The sequence below is a fragment of the Pseudopodoces humilis genome, chromosome 29 (genome assembly GCF_049639895.1).
Source record: "Pseudopodoces humilis isolate 2021_Gansu_Grassland_sample_001 chromosome 29, ASM4963989v1, whole genome shotgun sequence".
In the NCBI taxonomy this organism is placed as follows: Eukaryota; Metazoa; Chordata; class Aves; order Passeriformes; family Paridae; genus Pseudopodoces; species Pseudopodoces humilis.
The window spans coordinates 3,985,344-4,003,542 of NC_142228.1; the positions used below are offsets into that span (position 1 = coordinate 3,985,344).

The following is an 18,199-nucleotide window of genomic DNA, read 5'->3' on the forward strand; positions in this document are numbered from 1 at the left end:
GGGAGCAGTGCCAGGGCAGCCCCAGGATGTCCCTTGGATGTCACCTTGCTCAGGCAGACATTCCCTGACCCTGCCCAGCCCGGCTCCGCTGGGGATGCCCAGGGTCCATCCTGCCCAGGCCGATTGTTGGGAAGCAGCAGGGAGGCACATGTGAACCTCGTGGGGCTGGGGAGCGCCTCCAGGCCTGTGTGACTCTCATGTAGATGAAGCAGCCCCGGCTTTGGGAGCTGCTGCTGCTCAGTTCTCAGGAAAGTCCTTTTCTCCTGCTCGGCTCCCTGCTGAGACAGCCCTTTTCAGCCTTTCCATCCCCCAGTCCCTGCTCCTGCACAACACAGGCAAACTTGATTGAATTAAAGACCCAAGAGAACATGGTTTATTTTCTTCTCTTCAAGGCATTTCAGAAAAGATTTTTAATTGGTTTAAAAAAAGATGCTGAACAAAATGCAATGGTTTTCAGGCCTCTTGAAGCAGCAGTAACAGATAGCACTATTTAACACTGCTGAGTGGAACCACAAGCAGGAGCTGTGACTGGCAATTTAAAGCAAGCTCAGAGAGGTTTCTAGTTTATTTAAAGTCTAAAGTGTTTACTCTCAAAAGAAAACCAGAACCTTCAAGTGTTTGCCCTTCCCACAGCACGTTCCAATAATCCAGCCTCCCTCAGAAGAGCGGAGCCTGGGAGGCAGCTTTCCTACACCAATTCAGCAGAGACACGCACCTCGATGCATAATTAATAACATTTCATCCCAGAAACGCTTCTCTTCCTCACGGAGCCTCCAGTGATTGCAGGGAGCTGCTTGCACATCAAGAATATCCCTGCAAGTGATGTGACACCCCAGTGAATTCATAATCTGGGCCACAGCAGTGGGAGCGGCCGCGCTGCATCCGCTGTGACAGGACACAGGGAACGGCTTCCCACTGCCAGAGGGCAGGAATAGATGGATATTGGAAGGAAATTCTTCCTTGTGAGGATAGGGAGGCCCTGGAATGGAGTTCTCAGCAGCTGTGGCTGTCCCTTGATCCCTGAAGTGTCCAAGGCCAGTCTGGACAGGGCTTGGAGCAGCCTGGGGCAGTGGAAGGTGTCCCTGCCCAAGGCAGGGGTGGAATGAGATGGGCTGTAAAGTCCTTCCCAAGCCAAGCCATTCCATTATTCCTCAAAATCAGCTCATTATTTCAGGCCCCCTCCATGAGAGAAACACTGAAGCAAAGGGGAACAGGTATTGTCTCCCCAGCACCCTGCTGAGAATTTCCCTCAGCACAGGGACGTCCCAGGACATCCTATTTTTACAAGGAATGATGCTAAACCCCAGTCCCACAGAAATCCACGGTGCTTTGACCCCATGCAGGTCAGCACCACTGATGCTGCTCATGCACTTAGAGCCTGTATCTGCATCTCAAATTACAGCAGCCCCTGAGATCAGCCATTCCCTCCAAAGAAACTGCTCCTCAAGGGAACTTGTAATCTCAGAGGGGACTTGGAAGGTGTTGATCAACCCTCAGGTTTATCCCCATCATGGGTTCTTCACTTGAGTTCAAAACCCCCAAAGAGTCTCCGTGCCCAAATCCAACCTTTTTCACAATAAACTGTCACAGTAGAAAAGGTCTTTTCCTGCACAACTCTGTTTCTTACACACAGCTTTGTGTTTTTGAACACCCAAGATCCCCACATGCCATGGCTATCCCAGGGAACTCACTACAAACACACCAGGAAGAACCCTGTCCCCAGAACTGCCAGAGCAGGGCAGCCCAAAGGGCCCAGCTCACCCCATGTCCTGATTCCCACAAAACCAACACTGGACACTTAGAAAAAAAAAAAGGTAAAAAATCCCACATGATCAATCAACCAGTGACATTTCCTCAGCAAACTCACTCTCTACCCTCCAACAATTTATGGCTTAAGTCACCATAATATTGGCTGTCAAGCCAGATTCTCCCAGCCCCCAGGGCACTTCAAACCCTGCTGAGCACAAATCTCTGCAACAAGCGCAAACTTGGCAAATATCTGTGAGCTCCAGCCTGTCCTGCTCCTGGGAGCCCCAGGTGCCACCCAAAGGGCAGCAGCACACATTCAAAATGCAATAGGCAAATGGACAATTTAATACTTTAAGTTCTTTTGAAAAATTTACCAAATCAAGTTCGATTTTCCCTATTGATTTATGGGAATAGCCATGTCCTGGCACTGTGGAACAGCCTGCAATAGGTCAGTGATTGCAGGAGATGATGCGACCAGGAATGGCTGTGCTGCTCCACACAGGCAGCTGCTCTGTTCCAAGCATGTGATAAAACTTGGATGCTGTTGTGTTACAGATTTCACGTGGCCTAGAAAGCTCACTGGGAAAATCTTTGTTCTCCCAGGCTGACAGTCACACGGGGAACTCGGGGCCTGTGGCATTACAATTTAGTTCAAAGTCCTGGATTTGAAAGGTCTTTTCACCAAACTCTCTAATGAAACCAACACTCACGCACACGCTCCTGTGCCAGGATATTAAACATGACAAAAAACTGACTTCACCCAGACTGTGCTTCTCTGCTTTTTCCTGTCACCAACTTTCAAGGTGTTCCTGTTACGATGTTATTTATTCATGCAGATACTCTCACACACAGAGCAGAAAGGCAGTGAAGGACAGGAAAATGGCAAACAAGAAAGGAGTCCCTGCCTGTCTGTCTCACCCAGCACGAGCTGCAGAACCCTCAGCACTTGTGATGTTCTTAAATCTCATCGAGCCACGAAGTGCAAACAGACAGGATCAGCACGAGAGACAAGATCTTAAGGTTCCCTCAGTCATTGTAATTAACACCTCATCATTTCAAGTTAAGAACAAATTAAACCCCTGACAACCACAATCACAGATTACACAGAAATTGATTTATAAATAGGAAGGGAGCACGTGGCTGAGCCAGGGGTGGATCTGGCTTGAACAGCTTCTCAGAGGGCAGGCAGCTGGCATAATTCAGCTTTACATGGTGAAGGTTAAACTGGTTTCCTTAGTCAGTATTTTTAGGACTAACTGCAGAAGATTCAGCCCCCAGTAATTAGATATTTCAAGTTGAATCCCTTGTGGTTATACTAGAAATGTCCAAGTGAATGAAGAGCAGCAGGCTGGGATTAACGTGGCTGACTCAGACAAAAGCATTAACACCACTGGCAGCTCTCAGGCAGACACAAAGCTCCCACTGTCCCAGTTCCTGCAGGAACAGGGCATCCCCGCCTTACCTGGGGAGGGGCTTTCTTCAGCAGCACCAGAAGGGCCTGCAACACCAGATTGGAGAATCGAGGTCCAATTGGGACATAATCTGAAAGGAAAAATGCACTTTGATGCACACAGAGCAGATGAACATTTAAGCCACTTCACTGTATCAAAACCAGTTCAATGCTCCCGAAGTAAATGGTTCCAGGTAATTTCCAGAAATACATCAATATTTCTGCAGCAGCCAGCACAGCTCACCCTCCTCCTGACTCACCTAAAAGTCGCTCAATGTCGTCCACAACAACACAGCTGAGCTGGGATTTGTAGGCATCATCAAAGATCTGAAAAACAGTAAAATATCTCAGTGTTAAACCTCAGCCACAGGACTACAACAGCCACAGCTGGGCCTGCTGATGTGGGTTTAGCTGAACACAGCAACACTGAGAGGAATAATCTGAGAATGAAACAGGTAGGTAATGAGAGATCAGGCTCCCTGCAGGCAATAAAACACTGCCATCTCCACAAATTCAGTTTATTTATTCATTTACCCCCGCACCTTTGGCAACAAGCAGCTGCCCTGAGGTTCACTGTGAGCCAGGGAGAAACCAGCACCATTCCTCTGTTTTTGGAGCTGGGTCAATACTGATAATGTAACACACATACAGAACCTCCCCAACTGTAACACTGCTGTGAAGATCTTCTCCTCAGGCTGGATACTGGGTACTGTCCAGAGCAGCACCCTGCAGGAGAAGGGACTGGCTCAGGTGTGGATCTCAGCCCCAGTCACCCCTCCTGGAGCAGCACAGAGTGTGCTGCACAGCTCTGGCTGTGAGCAGGAGGCAGCACTAAGGACAGCAGTGGTGCTGCAGCCCTGCCTCCAGCAAATCCTGATTCCAGTGAATCCAAAGGCTCCTTTTGGAATCCAAGTCACAAACTGCACCTCCACTGCTTCTCCTAAGGACCTTCCTTCCCTCAGGAACTCTACAGCCCTGCACCAATCTGATCAGAGGAACATTCAGCTCACATGCTCCATTCCTCTGAAGAGTAAGTGCTGGGCTGCTTCAGCAAATGAAAATGTTCAATTGGTTCACATTCCCCAGCTCCCCAGGTTGTTAAAGCTCTTGTTTAATTAAAGACCCCACCTCAGAACAGGTCCAAGTCCCACTCAGGCAGGATCTGTTCTCCCCAGGTGCAGCCCTAAGCCCTTCCTGCCTCCCCCTTCCCAGGCAGAGCTCCAGACCTGCTCATCCCTGCACTGTTTGCCAGGACCACACACCAGAACAGAGCCTTGAAACCTCCCCCAGTCACCCCGTGCCAGTGCCACAAAAACAGAGACAAAAGTCTGGAGCAACAGGACAGGAGGGAATGGCTTCAAACTGCCAGAGGGCAGGGTTAGATGGGATATGAGAAAGGAATTCTTCCCTGTGAGAGTGGGGAGGCCCTGGCACAGGGTGCCCAGAACAGCTGTGGCTGCCCCTGGATCCCTGGAAGAGTCCAAGGCCAGGCTGGACGGGGCTTGGAGCAACCTGGGACAGTGGAAGGTGTCCCTGCCCATGGCAGGGGGTGGAATGAAATGGGCTATGAGCCACCCCAACCCAATCTATTCTACAATTCTGAGATACATGCAACTTTACAAATAAATACATGCAGGATTTCCAGGCCTAGAGAGAGCAGAATACACCATCCCAAAGGTAATTCACCTTTCCCTTCACAAGAGAACTCAGAACTGGGTGGTCACCAAGCCATGGGAGGACACACACGTACCTTCTTCATGGCCTGGCACTTGGCTGTTTCAGAAAACCCAATCATCTTATCAGGAGAACAGATCTTGATAAAGGGAAAGTTGGATTCTTCTGCTATTTTTGCTGCTAAAGCAGTCTTCCCACTGTGGGGGGGACCTGAAGCAAAGGACAAACAAGGAATAAACAAGGGAGAAAACAGCTCTGACAATCCTGTGTGGATGATACTTAGGGTATGTTTAGAATTCCATCCAGAGGAATCTGCAGTATGAAAGGAGTGTTTTTCTTGCTTGCAGAAGGAACACACTAACTCCTGGTTCAACCCAATCCTCCACATGCAGGCAATTAATGGAACTACTTGAGCATATGCAGAATGATTTGCCATGACACAAAAGAGGACATTATACTCTCTGTAGGAGCAGCTACAGCACCAAAATGTGTGAGTTTGTGTTCTGTCTCAGTATGATCTCTGCTGGCACCTTGGCAAACAAGTCAGCAGCAGGAACACCAGGGAAACACTGGCAAAGACAATTTGTTACCTGAATTCACACCAGAATAATTTAGAGACCAAAGAGACACCTGAATCCATGCACCCAACATGAATCAGTTTGGAGGGACAGAAGAAATTGCTGGGCACTAACACAAAGAATTACTCAAGGTTAATTCCAAAGCTACAGAACCACAAGCAACAGTGATAACCCATCTTTTTGGACTTTGGGACAGAAATAAGGGAAGAGATAAATAACAAATTCTACTCCAGTGTAACAAATTCTCCTCCAAAACCTGTAACAAAGACACTGAAACACAGTACTGTAACACAGACTCTGAAAACTCTCCTTCAGTCAGTAACAGTCTGGGTAGAGGGAAATCCACCTTTAACTGACAGAGACACCTAAATGTAGCTGCTTGAACTCAGCTAATTGCACTGATGAGCTCTCCAGTGATTCCAAAGAGAATTTAGACAACTGACTCAGCTAGAGACATCTCCACTGTACACCAGCCAAGGTCAGGTTATTCACTGGGTACATTTTGGTTATTAACTGGGTACATTCCCTTCTCCCTTGTTCCAAGCACAGGAGTCCCTCTGGCTGAGGAGACAGTTTCAACATCCAAATCAATTTCACCCAAGCAAGCTGAAAGAGCCCAATTCCATTTCTTTCCCCAGTGAGATTCCTGCAGGTGCAGGATGTCAGAGCTGAGCAGGTGGGCAGCTGCCAGCAGCAGTGTCCAGAAGGGCATTTCCCAGGTGTTTGCCCTCAGCTGTACCTTCCAGCAGGACGCTGACCAGGGGAGTGCGGTCACTGTTCTTGGTCTGCTGGACCAGCAGCTCCCCATCATCCAACACCCTCGTTACTGGGTCCCCCCACTTAATGATCCCATTCATGATGTAGCTGGCATAGTCTTCCTGGTTGGTTCCAAATGCCTGTAAAAAAGAGGGAACACTTCTTTTACCAAAAAAAAATTTTCATCCCATCAGAAAAACCATGAAAGAATTAAACAAAAATTCCAAGGCTCTGGAAGATGCTGAAGTGAGACAGTCCCAGCCCCTGGTGACTCACAGCATTCCAGCTCAGAGGGCTGAACACAGCTGGAGACCAGGCACGTTCAGAAACATCTTTTCATATGCACTCACAACCAGTTCTAGTCAGTGCAAGTTTCCAGTGGGTTCTGACTCCACACTGTGTGGAGACAATTCTCAGAAATGAGGCTTAGACCTCTCCCTACAGCCCAGGGTAAAGTTGTCACCCAGGAACTCAAGTGGCCTAAAAGGGAAAGCCATGGCAAGGAGAAGAAACCCCCAGCTGTTCTTTACCTGTTCTAGTTCTCTTTATGACTCTCTGGGCAGCAGCAGGCACACAGAGAGCTCAGAGCATCCCAATTCCACACCACAGGACATGCCAGCCCTCGAGGCACCACTGCCGTGTGATCCCAAAGGAAGCTGCTCCCTCCCCTCACTGCTCCTGCAGTCCCACAGTGCCCACTTACTGGTTTGATATCATTCTCCAAGGATGCAAAGAAGTCTCCTCTGGTCACACGCAGGCTCTCTGCCTTCTCCATGTCCACCTCCACTTTGTTGCTGGCCTAGAAAGGCAATAAAGGACTCTGAGGTCCAGCAGTACCACACAGCTCCTCTCCAGCTTCCCCCCACAGCCCCAGCTCTGTGGCTGGTCTGGGTCAGTAAGAAAAATGCTTCTGTTGGGGCATTTTCTGGGTACCCCTGGAGCCGTCCCCACTGCAAGAGCCACATCCCAGCCCCACAGAGCCATTCAGGGCAGCTGTCCCACCCCACTGGGTGATGCTGAAGATGTCTGTGACCCCCATTTCAGAGAAGCCACCCCAGCTAAGAACAGGACTGAAGCTCTGGCCCATCCTTGCTGCTGCTGTGCTGCAAACCAGGAGTCAGTGAGGCTCAGACTGGTGCCAGTGTGGGACTGATCTCACCCCACTTCAAACTTCTAGAATTTACTGAGATTACATAGGTACCCTTTGGAGCTGAGAACTAAGACAAATAAACTATGTTTAACTCTCAAAGACTGTCTCAGACATTCCCCTCCAACAGGGACCTGCAAGAACAGAGTGCACCTGAATATGGGAAGGAAAAATAACAATAAAAATAATGACAAGGTGCTTGTCTTGAACAGCAGCAAAGGCAGCCCCTGAACAGCAGCCACAGGAACGCAGCCTGGCCAATCCTCCTGTGCCAGACACACACCTACAGCCAGAGGAGGCTGCAATGAGAGTCTCTTCTGCCAAAAACACCCACCAAGTACAAACACAGGATGCCAAATAAACAGCTGAGGGGATCTTTAGTACAGGTGATCAGTTCTCTACAGAGGGAGGTGAAGGTACCTGAAATACTCCATATATTCCTGAAGTTGTGTGTACACTTAAAACCAGGGGGGCTCTTACCTCCCCAGCCTTTAATGAGCTCATGTTTTAATTTTTCACACACACACTTTGAGAGATAATCACAAGAGTTTAAATGATTCAGGAGAAAATGTCCTTTCATTTTCCATTCGTGCTCCTGCTTCTCACAGGTGCTTCTGAAAACTAGGTCAGGCCTATGATGTATATTTTAAATTTTCAGTACTTGTAGGAAAGAATAAAGTATTTTACTGCATCATTTAGCTAAAAGCAACTCCAGAATAAAGAATATTACCAAAATTACTATGTCAAAGTGCTTGAAAAGCAAAACAACACGTGGCCACTTCCCATGTGGAAAACACATCCATACATTAGTGGGATGTGGATCACAAACCACCCCAGAGGAGGGGACTGCTCTTTCACATTTGCACATTGCCATCTCCCCTTTTCCCATGTGACTTCTCAGCACAGCAGGGAATAGATCAAAACACCAATGCTCCCCAAATTCATCCAAAACTCAAGCACTAAGAAAACATCAGCTATAAGCAAAATTAATTATTTAAAGAAAATGTTTTGCCTGCAAAGGGAAGAATCCAGAGGTGCTGATTTTTTTTTGAGACAGAGCATGAGAAAATGAAAAAGTGATGATGTTTGTGGTTTTTTTGCTATATGAAACAATAATGTGTCAAGTATTATGGTTATACAAGACTAATTAGCAGGAAAAGTAATTTTTCCTTTAGAAAGAGCACTCCCAGGAGATATAAATATATAAGCAGCAAATGACCTCTCTCACTTAAATGAAAGTGTGATTTGCTCTCCTCACATTTGAAGCTGAGCAGATATTTACAGTCCCTCTGCTGTGGGATTGATGTCCAGGGCTTCTCCCTGCAGGAGCTGCCCCCAGTCCTGGCCAGAGGAGCAGGGGCTGTGCCTCAGGCTCCTTCCTCACCACCTCATTATCTCGTATTTCAACACCACTGAATACTGAGCTTTGCATCTGCCTTCACACCCTTTGACATTTCATGGCCCTGAACTCCCTCCTGAAGACACAGGGACCCCCCCAGCCTGTGGGACTGGGAAGGCAGGGAGGTGTTCCCAGGGAACAGAGGGAGCTGGGAAGGTTCCATGAATCAGTGGAGGTGGGGTGATCACCACTTCTTTGCATGTCAGCACTTCTTTGCAATGGAAGACTTTGCACAAAGCCCTCTGAACTCATCCAAGATCATCCAAGAGCAGAGGATTCCTTTCAAGGCTGAAACACTTCTCCACACAAAGCACATCTCCTCTGCTGTTCTGCCTCTTGCAGTAGGGAACAGTGAACATTCCCTGATCCCAGCACAATCTCCATAACCCTTCCCCATGCTTTCTTCAGGCTGAGGAATTCCAGTTTAATCATTTTTTCCAAAAAAGCCCCTCCTGTACCTCTGATCCTCTGCTGCCATTCCATGCCCTGGTTCTAGCATGATCCAAGTACACCAGGGATTTTATCCATGATGTAATCACAGCCCCACTTTAGCTGTTTACCTCTCCTGGTAAATTCTAACCTTGTTATTTTGCTGTTTTCACTGACAGCAACAGAGCTGGGATTTCCAGGCCATTCCAGCTCCAAGAACCTGACCCCAGGGATGACCAGGTCAGCCCCCATTCTTGCCTCTACCTGTTTGAAGTCTCTCTCCTGGTAGACACCTAAAATTCACTGGGCTCTTGTGCACTGATGTCCTTTCAAATGCCCCTGCAGATCTCCACTGGTGACTTTTGTCTTTATGCCCCCAAACCAGCTCTGAGACTGTAATTTCCCCACCTTACAGAACATTTATGGACACACTGAGCTGCACAGGCCCACACAGAGCTTCTCTATAAATGGCTGTTCTAATTCCCACCTTGTCTCCTGGGTCCAATGCACAAACTGTGCTCAAGACTTTCAGTTTTTATCAAAATATCCTTAAAAACCACCCCTTCCACCCCACCACACTGTGCAAGAGGCACTTGGAGGGCAGGAGAGGGAAGAGGGAATTCAGAACAAAGGAAAAGCACAGGGAAAAAGTGGTGCCCACATGAATTTCAGCTCCTAAAGTACATGGATAGGCCACTTTCCATTTGGAAGTAAACATTCAATATTCCAAATGTAATTATTTTCCCTTTTTTGTCCCAGTAGGAGACAACAGGACTGACCTTAATGTGTCTATTCATGGCAGTGGACTGAGCAGCTCGAACCAAACCTTCCAGCTCAGCACCACTGAAGTTTTTGGTCTCCACTGCCAGCTCTGCAATGTCCACATCCTCAGCCAGCAGCTGGTGCTCCCTCATCCTCACCGTGTGGATGTGAAGGATCTGGAATCGGCCCTTCTCGTCTGGCAGGCCTGGGATGGGAAGAGAACACACCCAACCCCTGAGCACAGCACTGCAAATCCCCTGTCCCTCCCAAGGCCCCTTCTCACCACGAGCGTCTTGCACTTACAGTGAGGGTATTTGATGATGCTTTTCACTGAGAACATTCAATTCCATTAACTGGTAAACTGAGTAGTGTCACCCCAAACCAGAGAGAAAAGCACAAGGTTGAGTTTCTTCCCTTAGGGTTCCTCAAAGTTGGCTGCTCTCAGATTTCCACACCAGGAATGACAATCTGTCTCCTGGCATCCCTCAATCCAGCTCCCACCTTGCAATCATCATGGAATGGTTTGGGTTGAAGGGACCTTAAAGCCCATCCAGTTCCACCCTCTGCCATGGCAGGGACATCTTCCATTGTCCCAGGCTCTCCAAGCCCCGTCCAGCCTGGCCTTGGGCACTTCCAGGGATCCAGGGGCAGCCCCAGCTGCTCTGGGCACCCTGTGCCAGGGCCTCACCTCCCTTTCCATAACAGATTTCTTCCTTATATCCCATCTGACCCAGTCCTCTGTCCATTAAGTCTCTGCTCCTTGCCCTGTCACTACAAGCCCTGGTAAAATTGGTTCTGCTCCTCTATCCCCGAGTGCCCTTTCCCAAGGGAAACATCCACTAATTACTAAATCAACTAAAAGTTTACTCTCCCCAGATCCAGAGCCTTGGCTTCCCTCTTCACGTGGCCCATATCATTCCTATGAAATGTTCTTTTCATGATCTGGGGTGATCATTTCCCAGCCTGCACCTTAGCAAGTCCCTTCTGAAGCACCCAGTGGGTGATACAGAAGATCCTTCTCTAGAAGTGTAACCTGTCAGTCTGGCACATCATCCTGAGCCCCACTGTGCTCAGCTCCTTCCAGCCTGCCTCCCCAGCCTCTGCTCCAAGGATTTGATATTTGCACTGATTAGTGTTTGTGCTGAGGGGATGTGAAAAGACATTTTCCAATGTGCACAGTTCCCAGGAGCTTGTCACCTGATGATTTATTCCAGGATCACTGAGCTTTTCACTAGTCCCAGGCTGTTCTCTACTCATCTTTCTTCAGGGAATTGTTACCTCAGCATGGAGCCCCCAGTATTTACTTTCTTACTAAAGCCTACATCCCTAATTTACCCTGCGCTGGGGTGAGGTGGATGTGCACAGTTACAAAGGTCCCATTCTAGTTACTGACAGACAGCTGCTTCTCCAGTTGCCAGCTTGGCAAACCAAGCTCTTGGCCCACTTTTAGTTCACCCACTGCTCCTGCCTCACCTTCCTGCAATGTCCACCCAGGAATGACCTGGTACCATTATTTGCCTCCTTTCCTTCACACAAGAGATTCAGGGTCCTGCCTGCCCACTCTGCTGGGCAGAAACTGAGATCAAGTTTATCAGCAGGGAAGTCCAAAGTGGTATTTTATTGGTCTGATTTAATTTATGTTCTGGAGGGAGCTGCAGGAAGTTCAGCACCTGAGCAATCCTGGGGATTGTCCACATTATGATCTGTATTTGCTTTGCTGCTGTAGCTTCATGGAGTTGAGGAACTGGGATCTGCAGTGTGCTTACCAATCTCCATCTTCACCTCCAGCCTCCCTGGCCTCAGCAGGGCCTCATCAATCAGGTCAGGTCTGTTGGTCATTCCTGAAGTCAAAGTTAAAATCAAAACACTGTTATCTCAGCTTCCTAAGTGGGTTTCCAGCCCCTGGTACAGCACACAGAGCTAGGGAGATACTCAAAGAGTCCCAAGAAAACAGACAGAAGGCACTCACCTTCTGGAATGCTGGGAAAGGCCCTGAGGGAGAGTCACAGGGATCAAACCTGTGCTTGTGGCTCTGCCTGTCCTTGTGCAGTACCTGCAGGGCTCCTGCAGCAGGACAAGCACAGCTGGAGCAGTCCCACTCCTCCACAGGCTGATACATCAATTCTATCAGTCCTTGCAGGTTTCCCTAAACTATGCAACCCTCCTTATCAAAAACTAAATAAGGAAATTGCTGAAAGCAGCAACAACAGCACAACAACCACAGCAGCATCTCCCTTTAAACCTGCTGCTGATGCCGTGGTACCTCAGCTGACCTGCAATGAGGCAAACACCAGCAGTGATCACCCAGCCCCCAGAGCAAGGCAGCCCCACGTACCAATGACCAGGATGTTGTTGAGCTGCTCCACACCATCGATTTTGGAGAGCAGCTGGTTCACCACGGTGTCATGCACACCAGTGCTGCCGGCCATGCTGCCCCTCTGCTTGCAGATGGCATCAATCTCATCAAAAATGATGATGTGCACCCCACTGTTGGCTCCAAGCTGTGGGAGAGAGGACATGTCAGGAATGTCACCAGTCTGATTGCTGAGAGCAATCCAAAATCAACAGCGACCTCGCACGAGCTCAGCCGCAGAGACACAGCACTGATACTCCCTGTGTGCTCACACAGAGCTCTCTGTGTGTGTGTGTCACCCCTTTCCAGGGGAACATCCTGCCCATCTCCAAAACAAGGGGTTCAGGGGGCTCTGCCCAAACCTAGGACTTTGCAGCTACACAGGTTTCAAGGGAGAGCAGGAAGCTGAGCAAGCCAAGCCAAAGCTGGAACACACAGCTCAGAGGGTCCCAGGATCGGTACCTGGGAAAGGGACAGGTACCAGGGACAGGGAACAAGGCTTGTCTGCAGAAGGAGGGATGCACCAGGGTAGGAACAGCCCAGGCTGGACTGAAGTTAGTAAATACACAGCTTGCCAGAGCAGCTTTGTTGAGAATATTTTAAGAAGCCCAGTGTCTCTGTGCCAGTCAGACCCAGAACTGCCATTTCCAGGTTCACTCAGGGGTGAGGCAGTTGCAGCTGGTAAGAGAACAGGATACTTTTTGTAACTGCATTATGAAGCTTTTTCCCTTCAAATTCCATCACTAAAACATCTTTTGTGGCCAGTGCAGCCCATGTTATCACTGGGTGAATGTGCTGGCCCTGGCAATCTGCCCCAGACACAGGCAGCACAATGCCAACCTTTTGGAGACCTTTTTAATCTCCCAGCTGTCATCAGGCCCAGCCCCTGCAGCCAGTATCGAGTGTATTTTAACAGGTGTGTTATTGCCAAGGGAAAGCAGCTCCCAGAGACACTGCAACCACCAGGGAGCAGGAGATTGCTCACATGGGTCTGTGTTACCACACAGAGCTGAGTGACTGACTAATAAACCTTTTGCTGAAGAAATGAAATTATTTCAAGTCAACACCAAAATCTGTGTCTTGTGAGCAGAATAAAATTAAGGGATCATTTGCTAATGATTTCTGGAAAGACTTCCCTGTATTTAACTCTGACTAGCCTGACATTTGATTTTCTTTACCAGAAAATCTATCAAGTGATCCACAGCAGAGAAAAATTACCACAGTACACATGAAAGAAGTACTTACACCATGAAACTAAAGACTGGGGTTTTGAAAACCAGCTGAAGCACTGATAAAAAAGCATCACTGGAAAAAACAGAATCTTTATTTCCACTTCCAGTTTCAAAGATCTCTATTTTTAAGACATTATTCTCATCCATAAGTTTTCTGCTGAGAAAAATTAATCATGTATTGATTATAACACTTCAAGTGCTACAACATGCCAAAATGCCTGCAACCTAAAACCCTGAAAACTTATGTGCCTGCTTAATTTAGTAGGAAAAATCCAAAGAGATTCAATCACGTCTCTCCCACAAAAAAATAACAAAAAGTCAAAAAAGAAAACAAAACACCTGAGGAAATTTTGTACAATCTGAGTTTTAAGGACTTTTGGAGCAGCTGACAGCACATGACTCAAAGCAAGCACTGCTGTATTACTCCCAAATAGCTGTGCATGGAATCTCAGCACTGTCCCTGTCTGCAGAGCTGGCTGGAGCCCAGCTGCCTTTCCAGCTTCCAGGACTGTTTTCACAACTGACAGTGAAGCCTGCACACCACCAATACTCCACCATAACCCCAAGCCAAGCAGTGACTCTGCCTTTAATGCAAACAGTAATTTTCAGATTCCAGACCCTTCCCGGTCTCTCCCGGGCACATTCCCACCACCCCCAGTCCTGTGTGTCCTTACCCTCCTCTGCTCCTCCTCTGCATCAGCAAACAGCTTCCTGATGTTGGCCTCAGACTCTCCCACGTATTTGTTGAGGATTTCAGGCCCGTTGACCACCTTGGGCTCCCTGGCATTGAGCATCTTCCCGATCTGCCGGGCCATCAGCGTCTTCCCGCAGCCCGGGGGCCCGTACAGGAGGATGCCCTTGACGTGCTTGCAGCCTGCAAGGAGAGGGAACAGCCTGAGAGAGGATGGGGACAGCCACAGGCACTTCTCCAAGGAGTGCTGGAGATGGGCCTGAGCTCTGCTCGGTGTCTCTGGCAGAGAAATTCAAATACAGGTTGGATCAGTGTCATCCCAATGATGTGCCAAGGTAAAACAACCTCTAGAACAACTCAAGTGCTCTCTTTCCATCAGCCACACCGAGCTGTAACTCCTGGTCAGGAACACACAGCACCAGAGACCCCTTGGGAAATGTGGGAATAACATAATTCTCACCAAGAGGAGGTCCTAGGGATGCTGCTCATCCCTGGGTAGAGAGGGGCTGCAGATACTCTTTTTTACACCCTGCACACCAAGCAAGGCAGCCACAGGTCAGACACACTCATCTGATTCTTGGAAGAGAAAATGAGGAATATCATGTGAAAAAGACAAACTCTTGACCCCTGTACTGGGCTTTGGTGAGTCCCATATCATACATCCAGTTCTGGGTGCAAGTTCATAGAATAAATACTGAGAAAAGTGAAAAAAAAAACTTCCAAGAACCACCAGAACCATCAGCCCAAAATCCTTGATCTGTAATTAGAAAAGATCTGAAATATTCTAATTTGTTCAAATAACAGGACTTTGGACAATCTGTATGAGAATTTAAATTCTCTCCTGTAGGGAAAGAGAGGATTCAAGTGCTGAAGCTGAGGCTGGACACATCCCAGTCAGGGACAGGCACAACCTGGTCTCTGTGTTCCTGTAAGAGACAGCACTCAGACCAGATCTGGCCAGGAGGAAAAGTAACTGCACAAATCTAAACCTTTGGCCTGGAACTGCTGTTGGAAAATCCTGCAGTAGGAGAGCAGAGCTCATGTATCAGCAGCAGCTTCTAAACACTGAGCACCAGGCTCAGGGAAAGGAGAGAGGGGACATGGGTTAGTGGTGGCCTCAGAGGGTTTTTTCCATTTTTTCATGAATATATGAAAATCTATTTTTTACTCCACTCTTGTGGGTTGACTTCTTTAAGAATGTGACCCACCCAACCAGAGCCCTGCAGTCCTCAGGTTGCACATTAAAAGCTAAACCAAAAAAAGGCAGCAAATTGATGGCCCCAAGCTCAGACTGAGGGCACCTGAGCTCAGTTTCTGCCAGGCTTAAGGAGCACATGGAGCTGTGTGTCACCCCACAGGATGACCTCCCTCGTGGTTTCTGGCTTGTCTCAGCTCCAGGGAACCTCACCCTGTGCCACAGAGCCCTCAAGGCTGCTCAGACCTCAGGGCAATTCTGCCTGTAGAAGACCAACACTTATCCCTTATCACCTTCCCAACACTCTGCTGTGATTTCATTTACTCCTGAAGGTTATGGCAATAAAGAATTTATTTCAGTCTGAATAACTGCTCAATACAACTTAATTCCTGTGACCCCACTCCTGTCTCTCTGGCTGTTCATTGACTGCAGTGAAGTTCCAGGAGGACAGTTCCATGAGGAGCAGCTGATCCCTCCCAAACCCTGGAGAGCAGCAGGGCTGCACTGGATAAGCCCAGCAATAAAGCTGAGAGATCCTGCTGGGCTTCTCTGCAGATAAAAAATTTACTACAGAAATCAAGAGCTGTGGCCAAGAACTCATGAGTCAGCATTGAGGCATCTGCGAGTCAAACACATAAACAATATAAACTGGCAGTGAAGACAAATTTCACAGGGGAAGGAGTGAGGCACAGATAAATTGAAAGCTCTTTCTGTCAAATCCCTGCCATGAGGGCATTGTTACCATGGGGGACCAAAATCTCCTCTGTAACCAAACAGCACCAGGCAGGATGGTGCTGACAAGTGATCTCTGCAGGGAAATCCAGCACAGCGATGCTCCAACAGCTCCTGGCTCCAGCATGAGGCCACCAAAGGGCTACAGAGGCCACCAAAGGGCTACAGAGGCCACCAAAGGGCTACAGAAGCCACCAAAGGGCTCTGGCAGGTCAGGGCTCTGTTCCCAGCCCAGCAAGGCAGGGCTGTGGTACCGCAGGGAGTGGCTGTGCCAGGGTGCTCTCAACACAAACACCAACAGTCTGGGCTGGTTTGTTCCTCTATTTTTCTCCGAAGTCCTATGAGAAGTGTCTGAGAGAGCTGGGGAAGGGGCTCAGCCTGGAGCAAAGGAGGCTCAGGGCTCTGCACAAGTCCCTGTCAGGAGGGGACAGCTGAGGGGGTCGGGCTCTGCTCCCAGGGAACAGGGACAGGACAAGGAGAAATGGCCTCAAAGTGTACCAGGGAAGGGTTAGGTCAGACATCAGCAGGAATTTCTCCATGTAAAGGGTGGTCAGGCCCTGGAAGGGGCTGCCCAGGGAGGTTTGGAGCCCCTATCCCTGGAGGTGTCCAAGGAATGCCCGGACACAGCACTTGGTGCTCTGGGCTGGGGACAAGGTGGGGATCAGGAGCAGCTTGGACTCAATAGTCTTGGAAGTGTTTTCCAGTCTTAATGATTCTGGGATTACTGCAGCTCCCAATCTCTCTCCTAGAAGGAGTATAACTGAGTTATATCCCCCAGAAGCTTCTCTTCCACAGCCCAAAAAATTTCAACTTCTTGAAAAGTGCAAACATTCCCCTCTCTGCATGAGCTGCCTCAGCCACAGCAGAGGGCTCAGCCTGTAACACCCCACGCTGAGAGTGGAACACAAAACACAAACTGGCTTGCAAAAACCTGCTCAGAAACCTCCGAGAACGTTCACCTTCTTGCTGTTCAAAGGCAAAGGAAAGGGAAAAGGAAAGGAATCCTGGAATAGTGTGAGTGGGAAGGTACCCACCAGGATCACCCAGTCCCACCCCTGCCCTGCCCAGACACCCCAGCAATCCCAGCCTGGGCATCCCTGGAGCTCTGTCCAAGCTCTCCTGGAGCTCTGGCAGCCTCGGGCTGGGACCATTCCCTGGGAGCCTGGGCAGTGCCAGCACCTCTGGGGGAAGAGCCTTTCCCTGATACCCAACCAAACCCCCCTGTGACACAACTTCAGACCATTCCCTGGGCCTTGGAGTCTTCCTCAGAGAAATCCCAGCTCTGATCCCAGCAGGTTCTCTGAGACAATTCCCCAGCCTCACCCAGATGAGTTCAGCCCGTGCTGGACAATCCATGTTCCCTGAACCCTGAGGACATCACTGACCACCTGCTGCAAGACCTGGTTGCCATTGAATGGGCAACACTGAGAGCAGGGTCTGAGTCGGGTGGCAGAACATTCCTGAACCCCAAGCAATTAGTTCCTCTTCAAATAAAACTGCCACAAGTGATTGCAGCAGACATTTCCCTTTACAGCCACGTTCACCTGGCTAAAATCAAAGTTTTAAGGACAAGCAGGACTTTATTAAAATAGACAGGTGATGACAAATCACAAATGTTACCTCTCAAATCACAGTGGGATCCTCTGCACCACACAGGAATTTTGATTAAGTTTATCTCCCCTCTGCTGATTTCACCAATGTGGCCCAAATGTCAATACTATTATGAGAATCTTTCTAAACACAAATTACAGCTGTGCAGACATCTCCAACCAGTTCAGCTCATCATTTGATGAGCTCCAAAAAAAGGTCATTGCTGTAACCTGATCCTTAAATGATGCCATTCAATGACAGTTAGAGGCTGAATAGGGACATTAACAGGAACTCAAACATACAAATATGGGAAACAAAATATGAGGGAAAATTCATAAAAACTGCTGAGAATGGGAGAGTTACTGGTGTTACCAATGGAAGTCAAACCCAGAACATCACCTGCCCAAAGACAAGATAAAGTTTATTTATTCAATTCTCTCTCTTCAATCTATTGGAAAGATC

The 18,199-nt window shown here is 48.6% G+C and overlaps 1 protein-coding gene across 2 annotated transcripts in view; it reads right to left on the minus strand.

Annotated features, from left to right (window-relative positions):
• NSF (N-ethylmaleimide sensitive factor, vesicle fusing ATPase) overlaps positions 1–18,199 on the minus strand; it is a 72,174-nt gene that overhangs the window by 14,743 nt on the left and 39,232 nt on the right. For both annotated transcript variants that reach the window (XM_005532607.3, XM_014261175.2), the window contains exons 9-17: positions 14,204–14,403; positions 12,280–12,445; positions 11,711–11,785; positions 9,962–10,149; positions 6,911–7,006; positions 6,191–6,347; positions 4,950–5,083; positions 3,460–3,526; positions 3,212–3,291 (exon numbers count right to left, since the gene is read on the minus strand). In XM_005532607.3, coding sequence (XP_005532664.2) covers positions 3,212–3,291; positions 3,460–3,526; positions 4,950–5,083; positions 6,191–6,347; positions 6,911–7,006; positions 9,962–10,149; positions 11,711–11,785; positions 12,280–12,445; positions 14,204–14,403 — 1,163 coding nt within the window. The remainder of the gene's footprint in view (positions 1–3,211; positions 3,292–3,459; positions 3,527–4,949; positions 5,084–6,190; positions 6,348–6,910; positions 7,007–9,961; positions 10,150–11,710; positions 11,786–12,279; positions 12,446–14,203; positions 14,404–18,199) is intronic.